The following is a 12,625-nucleotide window of genomic DNA, read 5'->3' on the forward strand; positions in this document are numbered from 1 at the left end:
TGTTAACCTTTGTTATTTTTTCTTTCTTACAGGACGACATTTATTTCGTGATGGAATATTTATCAGGAGGCTCCTTGTATACATTTTATCAGCAGGAAAAACCCCTTAATATGGAAACCATTCGGTAAGTGGCAGAGAAAGTAAACAGGCCGTAGTCCGGGAACGATATAATGGTTTTCTGCGCTTTACATAAACAATCACTGACCGTTTTCTTACCTCCCGTGTTTTAGGTTTCTGGCAGCCGAAATCATTTGCGGACTGGATTTCCTTCATGCGCGGGGATATATCCATCGGTAAGAAAGGATTCTGTCTATTTAGGTTCTGTGCCCTCAGTCATATAATAAGACTCATTCTTTCCAAGTTATTTTACTGGGATTTTTGTAAAAAGTTTCTTTTCCCAGTACTGCCTTCATAGGACTAATGGGGAGCAGGTATAGTTGTAGAGAGTATGCCATAGACCTATCTAACATGCGGATTCTCATTGTTTCTTCTCAGAGACCTGAAACCAGACAATATTCTGCTGGATGGCAGGGGTCATGCCAAGATAGCCGATTTTGGCCTGGCTACTCGCATCGTTAATGGAAAAGCCAAAGGCTGCGCTGGAACCCTAGGATATGTGGCTCCGGAGGTGAGCGACAGACATGATTTCTTTCATAGTAACGGTAATAGGAGAGGATCAGACCCATATTAAAGATTCCCAATATGGGTTGTTACTAAATCCTCTGCTTCTTTGTATGGAAAGTCGTAGCTGATATAGGGAAAAGCAAAGGCCAACCTGTAATAAGTAGGATTTAGAGCAGAAGCGATTGCTGTTTGTAGCTCAGAACAGACAGTGTTGAAATGGAGGTGCCTGGAGTCCCCCCTCCCCAGTCCCGGCCACCCTAGTTGCCACCTTTTCCAATCGGGGTAAAAGGGGCAGGGGGCTGGCGGATGGATGATGTTGGGGGGCGATGGATGATGTCAGCGGCGGACCAGTGCTGTAAGGGCGGGGCAGATGATATAAGGGGCGGAACTGAAGACGTGGTGATCAGCAATTGGCTGATCGCCATGTCAATAATTAATTAATTAATGTCCTAATTTGGAAATCCGGACAGGCACTTTTCACCCAGACAGCCCTTCCAAAAACTGGGCTGTCCGGACAGGTGTCAACCCTAACTCCATCTTTTCCAAATGAAGCCGCTCCCCATCCCCTCCCACTCCCCAATGAGGGGGCACCCACAGTTGTCACTAGGGGGAGTGGGCCTGGGTCGGAAAAGTCTAAGGGACAAATTTACTTACCTTCAAAGTCAGTGGCGTAACTAGATATTACTGGGCCCCACAGCAAATTATTTTTCAGGCCCCCAAAATGTTTTGGGGTTGACTTGTTTCTCCAATATTTATTGAAATTGTATATGAATTAGGGCCTCCTGGGGCCCCTATACCTCCTGGGCCCCCCTGCAGCCGCAGGGTCTGCTTCCTCTATAGTTACGCCCCTGTTCGATGTTGCAACAGCGTTTGCTTTGCCGCACTTCACCGCACTTTGCCGCACTTTGCCAGGCGTAGATGAGACAGGGCTGTGCAAACTCACGGAGATCCAAAGTTGCGCACAAGTTACCGATCATTCGGTTCGAAGTTGCGCTAGCGATTGGAAATTTGCATACGGCGTGCAGTTAAAGTAAAATGGCCGTATATGCTGCAGCAAACTCATTACACTACACAAGGTCAGGGAATTAATAAATGTTTTCTAATGCCCTACACATGTGCCCACCGTATAGTTTAGGTGCCATATGTTAGGAAATGTAGGGGGGAAGGAGGGTACCCTAAAAAAAAAATCCATCTTTTTCAGCCTATCACCCTTAAAACAGTAAAAGACGCCAGCGTTTTTTGGGAATTTCAACTTTTTTTTCGAACCAATCCTTATTTACTCTATTGCACTTCGCCTGGTCTGAGGTGGCGAAGTAAAGTCTGGCGCCAGAGGTAATGTTTCTGAAAATCCCAATTTAGTGAATTAGTGTAGTTACGTCACTTCACCAGAGCGCAACTTTGCCTGGCGTAAGGGTGCGAAGCAGCGCTAGAGTAGGTCCACTTCGCTAGCGAATTTACGCCAACAAAATGACATCACGCTGGCGAATTTTCGCTAGCATTAGCCACTTCGCCTTTAGTAAATTTGCCCCTAAAAGACCCACAAAGGGGTTTGTTCCTGCGTCCCACTGGCCTAGTCCGACAGAATAGTAAAGGTTTGTTGGGTTGGCACAACTGTTAGCAAACGTCATTAACCTTCTCTGTTGGTGCATTTGCAGATTCTCAGTGATGAAGAGTATGATTACTCTGTGGATTATTACTCGCTGGGTGTAACGCTGTTTCAGATTTCCACTGGACTGAAAGTAGACCAATTATATACCCCAGAGGCTAAAGCTGAAATAAACAAACTTAGCCCTGAGCTCCGGGACTTTATCCTGAAGGTGAGTATGAGAGGGAACCCCCTTTATTTAACAAAACTGGAAGTATCTTCTGACCTCCTTTCTCAGTTCTATTCCCTTCCACCTCCCTGCTCAGTTCTATCACTCCTGTCACACTGGGGGAACATTTACTAAAGGGCGAAGTGGCTAACGATGGCGAAAATTCAGCAGCGTGACGTCATTTTCGCCGATTTACTAAAGGACGCTGGCGTAATTTCGCCAAGGAGATAGACTCTGGTGCAACTTCGCACTCTGGAGGAAATTTACTCACCTCCTGAAAATCCGCTAGCGTTGCCTTCGCCGCAGTTCGCCAGGCGTAGATTCGTCAAGGCTGCACAAATTCACAAAAATCCGAAGTTGCGCACAGGTTACCGAACGCTTGCGAAGTTGCACAATCGATAGTACGATCAGCCGTTCAAAGTTACGCTAGCGAAGGCTAATTTGCATATGGCGCCAAATTTAAAAATGAATGGACGTGTATGCTGCAGCGCACTTTACACTACACAAGCCCAGGGAAAGTGAATAAAAATATATAGGGGTGTTCTAATGCCCTACACATGTGCCCACAGTATAGTTAAGGTGCCATATGTTATACAATGTAGGGGGGAAGGAGGGCAAACAAAAAAAAAAATCGAAAATTTCAATCTTTTTTAGCCTATAAAAAGTAAAACACTTATCTACTCTACTGCACTTCGCCTGGTCTAACCTGGCGAAGTCAACTCTGGCGAAAGAGGTGACGTTCATAAAAAAAAACTTAGTCAATTTGTATAATTTCGCCCCTTCGCGTGCAACTTCGCCAGGCGTTAGGCTGCCAAGTTGCGCTACTCTATCTAATGCGCTGGCGACTTTTCGCCAGGGCCACTGTTAGTAAATTGGTGAAGTGGCAAAATTACTTCACGCTGGCGAATTTTCGCCAGCGTTAGCCACTTCGCCGTTTAGTAAATTTGCCCCTCTAACACCCGGCGAATTTTCGCTCTGGCGAAAGAGCGTTACTACGCAAATTCACTACGTTTTTGATTTTGCTGAACGTTACCTCTATCGCCAGACTTGCCTTCACCACCTCAGACCAGGGGAAGTGCAATAAAGTAGATGGGAGTTCCTCAAAAAAAAGTTGAAAAATTTTCTAAGTCCCAAAAATTGCTAGCGTCTTTTACTTTTTACAGGGTGACAGGCTGAAAAAGATCAAACACATTGGGGGTACCCTTCTTTCCGCCTACATTTGATAACATATGTCACCTTAACTATACTGTGGGCACATGTGTAGGGCAATATAACAACTTTATATAATTGTATTAAGATTCCCTGGACTTGTGTAATGTCATGTATTTGCTGCTGCATATACGGCCATTGTACTTTAACACCGTATGCAAATTAGCCAACGCTAGTGCAACTTCGAACTGCTGAGCGTAATTTCGCCAGTGTTCGGTACCCTGTACAACTCCGGATCTTCCTGAATTAGCGTTGTCCAGACGAATTTACGCCTGACGAAGTGTTGCGATGTGTGCAAAGCCAGCGCTGGCAAATTTTCGTCGGTTAGTGAATTTGCCCCACTGAGAAAAGGAAACACTGAACAATTTCATGTTATGTGGGAGGGTATATGTCCCCTTTAAAGGGATACTGTCATGGGAAAAAAAAATTTTTTCAAAATGAATCAGTTAATAGTGCTGCTCCAGCAGAATTCTGCACTGAAATCCATTTCTCAAAAGAGCAAACTGATTTTTTTATATTCAATTTTGAAATCTGACATGGGGCTAGACATATTGTCAATTTCCCAGCTGCCCCAAGTCACATGACCAGAGGCAGCTGGGAAATTGACAAAATGTCTAGCCCCATGTCAGATTTCAAAATTGAATATAAAAAAATCTGTTTGCTCTTTTGAGAAATGGATTTCAGTGCAGAATTCTGCTGGAGCAGCACTATTAACTGATTCATTTTGAAAAAAACATGTTTTCTGATGACAGGATCCCTTTAAGGTGAGTATCTAAACTAGTTCTTGTCTTTTCGTGCAGCTTCTGTGTGGTAATCCCGAGAAAAGGATGGAATTTGTCAGCTCCATGAAGAGTCACCCTTTTCTTGAGCCCATTAACTGGGAGGCCCTGGAAAGTGGAAAACTTAAACCACCATTCACAATGGTAAGTACATTTTCAGCCAATTTAAAATATGAAATATTTAATCCTAAGAATACGGTGATATAATACACAAAAGCCATGAATATCTTGTAAATGATATCCTTATAAACGGTGAGTAGTGATGTCATCAGTTATAAACGGTGAGTTCTGATGTCATCAGTTATAAACGGTGAGTTCTGATGTCATCAGTTATAAACGGTGAGTTCTGATGTCATTTCTGTCACGTGACTCACTGAAATTTGTATATTATAATAAATAAAGTACCCCCAGTTGTAAAATATAAGGATATTAGAAGTTACCTCGGAGTTTCATGACCTGTATAAAAACACTCGGCCTTCGGCCTCGTACTTTTATATGATCATGAAACTCCTCGGTAACTTATAATATCCTTATATTTTACAATAGGGGGTACTTTATTCACTATATATTGTTCATCTTTGTTCCTGTTGATAACTAGGGCCCCACAATGTTACAACCTTTCACTGAATGGATATATTTTTCTGTTTTACTGATTTATGCTTCTCTTTTTAGCCTCAACCTAAAATATTAGGCAAAGGTGTGCCATATACGACGCTGATGAGCTTCAATGCAAAGACTGTTCCCATCAGTGAGAGTCAACAGGGACTATTCAAAGGCATACCATTTGTGAAATTGTGACCCTCAAAAAAATAATAATAAATAAAATATAATAATAATTTATAAATTAATTATAAATTATTATGATTATTGTTATTATTACATTATAAGATATTTTGTTTTACTGTTTTATAATTCTTTAATAAAAATTGTAATGCATAAAATGCGAGGTGTTGTTTGTATGCAGTGATATTACTAGAAGATACCGGGCAAAATCATTTTAGGACCCCTCCGAATCTTATAGTAAGGGCCGTTTGCCGAGACCCCGGACACAGAAGGGCGGTGTCTATAATGGTATCTCCATTTTTGCTTGTGATTGGAGGAAGCTTATTCTACCTTAAAGATACAGGCCCATATTTTCCCTACAGTTTTCAGTTCAAAAATCTGCACCCGGCTTTTGATTGCTGTATCAAAATGGAACATAAACCCTGTTTAAAAGTAGCCTTCATCTAGTTTGCAATGTCCTTTCGTTTACTCTCATAGGGGCAAATTCACTAAGCGCCGAAGCACCGAACGATAGCGTCAATTCGCTAGCGTTGGGCATTTTCGTTACTTCGCAAATTCACTAACGAACGCTGGCTTAGATTCGCTAGTGTAACTTCGCACCCTTACACCTGGCGAATTTTCGCTACGGACGTAACTACGCAAATTCACTAGCGCGCGCAGTGTACTAAACGCTACCTTTTACGCCAGACTTCCTTCGCCACCTCAGACCAGGCGAAGCGCAATAGAGTAGATAGGGATTGCTTCAAAAAAAGTCAAAATTTTTTCTAAGTCCCAAAAAACGCTGGCGTGTTTTCTACATTATGGGTGATAGGCTGAAAAAGATCGAATTTTTTTTAGGGCTCCCCTCCTTCCCCCCTACATTTCCTAACTCATGGCAACTTAACTATACAGTGGGCACATGTGTAGGGCAAAATAAACATTTTATTTGATGTTTTGAAGGTTTTCTAGGCATTTGTAGTGCTGATACGTATTCCTCCATTGAAATTTGAATTTGGTGCCGTATGCAAATTAACCTTCGCTAGCGTAACTTCGCTTCACTTAGCGAATCAACGCTAGCGCAAATTCGCAACCTTACGCTACCCCTGTGCGCAACTTTGGATTTTAGTGAATTTGCGGAGCACTGGCGAAACTACGCCTGGCGAAGTGCGGCGAAGCGCAGCGAAGTTGCGCCTGGTGCAACTACGAATCTTAGTGAATTTGCCCCATAGACTATTCCTGCTCTATTACATACGAGAAGGAGCTGCTACATTTCTTGCCTTAGCTGTTGACCACTAGAATTGCAGTTCACTTGATCCCTATGAAAAATGCCTCAGCCAAAGAAAGAAATATGGCAGCTCCAACTTTTGCATAAATATAAATATGCAGATATGATATCGCCTTACTTTTGAAATGACAGTTTAGGGCAAAATGAAAGGAAAGATAAATACTACTTATATAAATGGCTTATATCCCTTACAAAACTATATTTAAAAACACTTTTCATATCTGAAACAGAATGCTGTAACAGTTAGAAATATACAGAATAGTTAACAATTCTTCATAGCACTGGAATCACTGGTTTGTAGAAGGAAGTAATTTTGCTTAGAGCATGGTTTATGGGGGTAATGTAATAAAAGGCACAACGTTTCCCTTTAAGGTCTAGTAACTCATAGCAACCATGCATTAACTTGACTTTTAGTCATTTATTACTTTCAGTGTAGTAGCTATGTGTTAATATAATTGAAGTAAACTTTTATTAGTGTCTTTTCTTTTGTTCTTGAAGCTCTATAGCCTTTATGAGAGCGGGATTTCCCTTAAACACAAAATACAATAAAAATGTACTTGTTTTTTTTAAATCACACACTGAGAGGTAACTTGTATCTTAACTATAGTTTTCCTTTAATGGGGTTTCAATGCAGATGTCTTTTATCAGGAATACCTTAAAAATAGAGGCCTTAATCTTGTATTTTTCTATTCTAACTGCATTATTGCATTTATACGCATTTGAATATTTTAGAAAGGAGAGACGAACACAGTAGGGTGTCAAAGAACAGTGTCATAATCATTTGTCAGTATTGATGGCATTATTAATGCAGGGTAGTGAAATTCATTTCAAACTCTTATCAGTGTTGTCCCTCGAAAACACAGTTTTATCCCATTTGGGTCAAAGATGTTCCTGTAGGAAGTGTCTATGAGGAACATTTTGGTTTTATTTCCCATGAGTTGTTAAGGGTTGGGGAGATAGATTGTAATGTTGATGGTCTTCTACAAAGCTTTATTAGTGTGATGAAATGTTTACAAATTGTAGATTAGACAGATAGATAGATAGATAGATAGACAGACAGACAGACAGACAGACAGACAGACAGACAGACAGACAGATAGATAGATAGATAGATAGATAGATAGATAGATAGATAGAAAGATAGATAGATAGATAGATAGATAGATGATTGAGAGAATATCTCTACACTAGAGAATATATATACACTAGAGAATATATCTACACTAGAGAATATCTCTACACTAGAGAATATATCTACACTAGAGAATATATCTACACTAGAGAATATATCTACACTAGAGAATATATCTACACTAGAGAATATATCTACACTAGAGAATATCTCTACACTAGAGAATATATCTACACTAGAGAATATATCTACACTAGAGAATATATCTACACTAGAGAATATATCTACACTAGAGAATATATCTACACTAGAGAATATATCTACACTTGTCCAAACTGCATTCAATCAAAAAGGTATAAACCTCGCAGCCAACAAGGTCATATATGGGCTGGGAGCCCAAAAATGTTTTCTTTCATCATTGTGTTTCCCAATCTTATGGCCCTCGCTAGAACTTTTTTACATTCCCTGTAATGGAAAGAGGGTGTATTCTCAGGCACCTTTACTGGACTAATAACTGCCATTGGTTTAATCCAGAGGAGCTGCTGGTGTTGTTACACAACAACCTCTAACTGCCAAAGGCTGGAAGGCTACAGTTTGTCTATTCTTGAACTAAAACCCCTGTCCCAGTATATATTTATATAATAGAAACTATCTGTATATGTAAACGATTCCAAATGTTGTCATTGGGTCCCTCTATATTCACATACCACTTGGCATGCGGCAGTGCAGCTGCAACTGACGACATCACAATGAAGCAGCAGCAGGTCATTATGATGTCATCAGCAGAGTTTACTTGTGAAAGTCCTACGCAGAAAGTCATCAGTATAGCAAAGGAGGAGTAGGAGTGTGCTATACAACTCATAGCTTGTGCGCCTAGCGTAACAAACTATGGACTCAGAACCCAATTCTAAAAAGAGAAAGATAAAAGAAGATTTTCAAATGACTAAAAGACCCGGAAAGAGCAATATTCGTGGCTTCACCGCAATGTTTTTTGCTGCCCTTAATAGCCTTCATAAAAAGCTGAAGGACACTTTCATTCCATCATCTTGGGCAAAGGCTGAGATAGTTGTGGACAATTTGGCCCCTCAAAAAAAGAGGAAGGCAGAAGAGAACTTTGAGGAAGGCGAGGCTCTCCCAAAAAAGCAAAAGATAGATGAAGAAAAGAGTAGCCCGAAGAAGGTAGCCAAGCGCCCTAGGACAGAGCCAGAAGAACCTGAAGAAGGAATGGTTAAAAGATTCAGAGTTGACAACCAGCAGGTTGATGAGCCAAAAACTGAACCAAAACAAGAACCTGAACCCAGTAAGTAGTGAATCAGTTATTTTAATTGGGTTCTTCAGGTATTAAATTCCCTACCCATGGCCCTATAGAGAACTGATTTGGATTTAAGTATTTCTTCAGCTCAGATATTAAATGATGTATGAATTTATCCCAACAGGTGCCAGTGTCCGACCTGTGCGTCCCACCGGGGTACTTAGCAGGTTCAAATTCTACAAAGTACTTGGCAAAGGAGGATTTGGAAAGGTAAGTTATGGCACCACCCTAAGGCTTTGTTATATACTGTATAATAATGTCCCTACTGGAATATATACAGGGACTTATTACTCATGTATGATAAGAGATAAGAGATGATGTTCCCTCTACTGTAAATAATAAAGATATTAGAAGTCAACGAGGAGTTAGATGAGCATAAAATGGCACAAGTCTGCAGGCTGAGGTCTCTCAAAACTGCAGACTTCTACCTACATATCTATCTCTTCTTCTATAGTTCTTCTAGTACTACTCACTGGTCTTATTTCTCCTTACTATCTACTTTAGGTGCTACTAGCACGAGAGTTAGACACAAAGCAGTTGATAGCAGTAAAAGTGGCTGCGAAGAGCAAAGTACTGGAATTTGTGTCTAGCGTTATGATTGAGATGGAAATACTAAAAGCTGCCCAGGACTGCGAGTTCCTCACGCCAGAATACGTCACTTTTCAGTCTAAGGTAAGAGAACTTTTAATTTTGATTTAATTCCCTTCCTTTCACAGAGTAAGGCTAAGGGCAGACGGGTAGATTCGGGGACTGGCGACTAATCGCCTCTTCTGTGGGCGACAATCTCCCCGAACTGCCTTCTTCCTCCGTCCGCCTGCTTGAATGGGAAATGCCAGCGTAATACACTTGTGACGCTTCTATTTCCGAAATCGCCCAAAGAAATCGCAGCGCCGCGAGTGCATTGCGCTGCCATTTTCTCATCCAAGCAAGCGGAACGCAGGAAGAAGGCAGTTCAGGGAGATTTTCGCCTAACAGAAGAGGCGATTAGTCGCCAGGCGACTAAATCATCAAGAATTTATCATTAACAATGAGATGAACAATCAAAAAGTTATTTTCTTGGTATTACAACCAATATGGCTAAAAAATAATGAAATGATGTTAAGTATCCATAGAACAATTATTAAATTGATTTCTTTCTTCAGAGTGAAAGGGGGTTATTTACTAAACTCCGAGTGCAAAAATCACCAAAAATTTGTGATTTTTTTTTTATATAAAATCAGACTTTTAAAAAATCACAAATTTTTCAGAATTTATTAAACCCTGAGGATGGAAACGTCCGAATCTGAAAATCCGGCATCTCAGACCTGTCGAGGTTGCATATAAGTCATATACGTTTTCGGAGTTTTCTGGTGAAAAATTCCGAAAAAAACGTGAAATTCGTGAAAATCAGATGAAAAAAATCTGAAAAGAACGTTAAAACCAGATGGAAAATCCCCAAAAAATTGCGAAAATTTAATTTTTTCCTGCAAATTTTTTGGAAAATGTTATAATAAATAAGCGTAAAAAACCCGAGCAGATATGATCGGATTTTGTAGCAGAAAATATTGAGATAAATTCCGACTTTGATAAATAACCCCACAAGATATGAAAGAAAATTTTCTATTTTGGATATGAATATTTTCAATTCTATAACTAATTGCTTCATTGGTACAAAGAGTTTTGAACTCAGGTAAAAAAACCCACTTAAAGATGGTAAAGGATTTTTCTATCCATTTTTTGAATATAACTCTGCAAGCTGACGCTTAGGGGCAGATTTATCAAGGGTCGAATTTCGAAGTAAAAAATACTTCGAAATTCGACCATCGAATTAAAATACATTTAATTAATCACCGAATTTGGCCATCGAATGATCGAAGTAAAATCGACGATTTTACTTCGATGTGTAAAGACTTAGAAAAATGGTCTAGAAGGTCCCCATTGGCTAACACAGCACTTCGGCAGGTTTAATTTGGCGAACTATTGAAGTCGAAGTTTTTTTAAAGAGACAGTACTTCGATTATCGAATATTCTAATATTCTAACGGATTTTACTTCGTAGCGAATTCGAAGTATCCTATTCGATGGTTGAATTACTTTGAATTTCGAATTTTTTTACTTGGAAGATTCCCTCGAATTCACTTCGACCCTTGATAAATCTGCCCCTAATACCAACTTTATACATTTTGATACATGTATAGCAGTAAAATCTTTGGATGGACGAGTTAACAATATTACGTTTATGGAACTAGTCAACCCTCTTGTGGAGATAATGATATGTTAGAATAAAAGATACCTGTCCAAAAATTCCCAATTTCTTTATATTCCCAAAAATGCCTGAATTGTTAACCTTTGTTATTTTTTCTTTCTTACAGGACGACATTTATTTCGTGATGGAATATTTATCAGGAGGCTCCTTGTATACATTTTATCAGCAGGAAAAACCCCTTAATATGGAAACCATTCGGTAAGTGGCAGAGAAAGTAAACAGGCCGTAGTCGGGAACGATATAATGGTTTTCTGCGCTTTACATAAACAATCACTGACCGTTTTCTTACCTCTCGTGTTTTAGGTTTCTGGCAGCCGAAATCATTTGCGGACTGGATTTCCTTCATGCGCGGGGATATATCCATCGGTAAGAAAGGATTCTGTCTATTTAGGTTCTGTGCCCTCAGTCATATAATAAGACTCATTCTTTCCAAGTTATTTTACTGGGATTTTTGTAAAAAGTTTCTTTTCCCAGTACTGCCTTCATAGGACTAATGGGGAGCAGGTATAGTTGTAGAGAGTATGCCATAGACCTATCTAACATGCGGATTCTCATTGTTTCTTCTCAGAGACCTGAAACCAGACAATATTCTGCTGGATGGCAGGGGTCATGCCAAGATAGCCGATTTTGGCCTGGCTACTCGCATCGTTAATGGAAAAGCCAAAGGCTGCGCTGGAACCCTAGGATATGTGGCTCCGGAGGTGAGCGACAGACATGATTTCTTTCATAGTAACGGTAATAGGAGAGGATCAGACCCATATTAAAGGGATAATGTCATGGGAAATTTTTTTTTTTTTAAAAATGAATCAGTTAATAGTGCTGCTCCAGCAGAATTCTGCACTGAAATCCATTTCTCAAAAGAGCAAACAGATTTTTTTCTATTCAATTTTGAAATCTGACATGGGGCTAGACATATTGTCAATTTCCCAGCTGCCCCATGTCATGTGACTTGTGCCTGCACTTCAGGAGAGAAATGCTTTCTGGCAGGCTGCTGTTTTTCCTTCTCAATGTAACTGAATGTGTCTCAGTGGGACCTGGATTTTACTATTGAGTGTTGTTCTTAGATCTACCAGGCAGCTGTTATCTTGTGTTAGGGAGCTGTTATCTGGTTACCTTCCCATTGTTCTTTTGTTTGGCTGCTGGGGGGGGGAAAGGGAGGGGGTGATATCACTCCAACTTGCAGTACAGCAGTAAAGAGTGATTGAAGTTTATCAGAGCACAAGTCACATGACCAGGGGCAGCTGGGAAATTGACAATATGTCTAGCCCCATGTCAGATTTCAAAATTGAATATAAAAAAATCTGTTTGCTCTTTTGAGAAATGGATTTCAGTGCAGAATTCTGCTGGAGCAGCTCTATTAACTGATTCATTTTGAAAAAAAAAATTTTTCCCATGACAGTATCCCTTTAAAGATTCCCAATATGGGTTGTTACTAAATCCTCTGCTTCTTTGTATGGAAAGTCG

The 12,625-nt window shown here is 40.1% G+C and overlaps 2 protein-coding genes across 2 annotated transcripts; both read left to right on the top strand.

The window, feature by feature from the left end:
- Positions 1-691, top strand: LOC121393418 (cAMP-dependent protein kinase catalytic subunit-like). The gene is made up of 3 exons (XM_041561902.1): positions 1-124; positions 231-293; positions 496-691. Exons 1-3 carry the CDS (start codon positions 51-53, stop codon positions 689-691), a joined length of 333 nt encoding a protein of 110 aa, XP_041417836.1. The 5' UTR covers positions 1-50.
- A 10,544-nt stretch (positions 692-11,235) lies between these two features.
- On the top strand, positions 11,236-11,925 carry LOC121393419 (cAMP-dependent protein kinase catalytic subunit-like). The gene is made up of 3 exons (XM_041561903.1): positions 11,236-11,359; positions 11,465-11,527; positions 11,730-11,925. The coding sequence occupies exons 1-3, from the start codon at positions 11,286-11,288 to the stop codon at positions 11,923-11,925; spliced, it is 333 nt and encodes a 110-aa protein (XP_041417837.1). The 5' UTR covers positions 11,236-11,285.
- The last annotated feature ends 700 nt before the right edge of the window (positions 11,926-12,625 follow it).

This window comes from Xenopus laevis, chromosome 4S (genome assembly GCF_017654675.1).
Source record: "Xenopus laevis strain J_2021 chromosome 4S, Xenopus_laevis_v10.1, whole genome shotgun sequence".
In the NCBI taxonomy this organism is placed as follows: Eukaryota; Metazoa; Chordata; class Amphibia; order Anura; family Pipidae; genus Xenopus; species Xenopus laevis.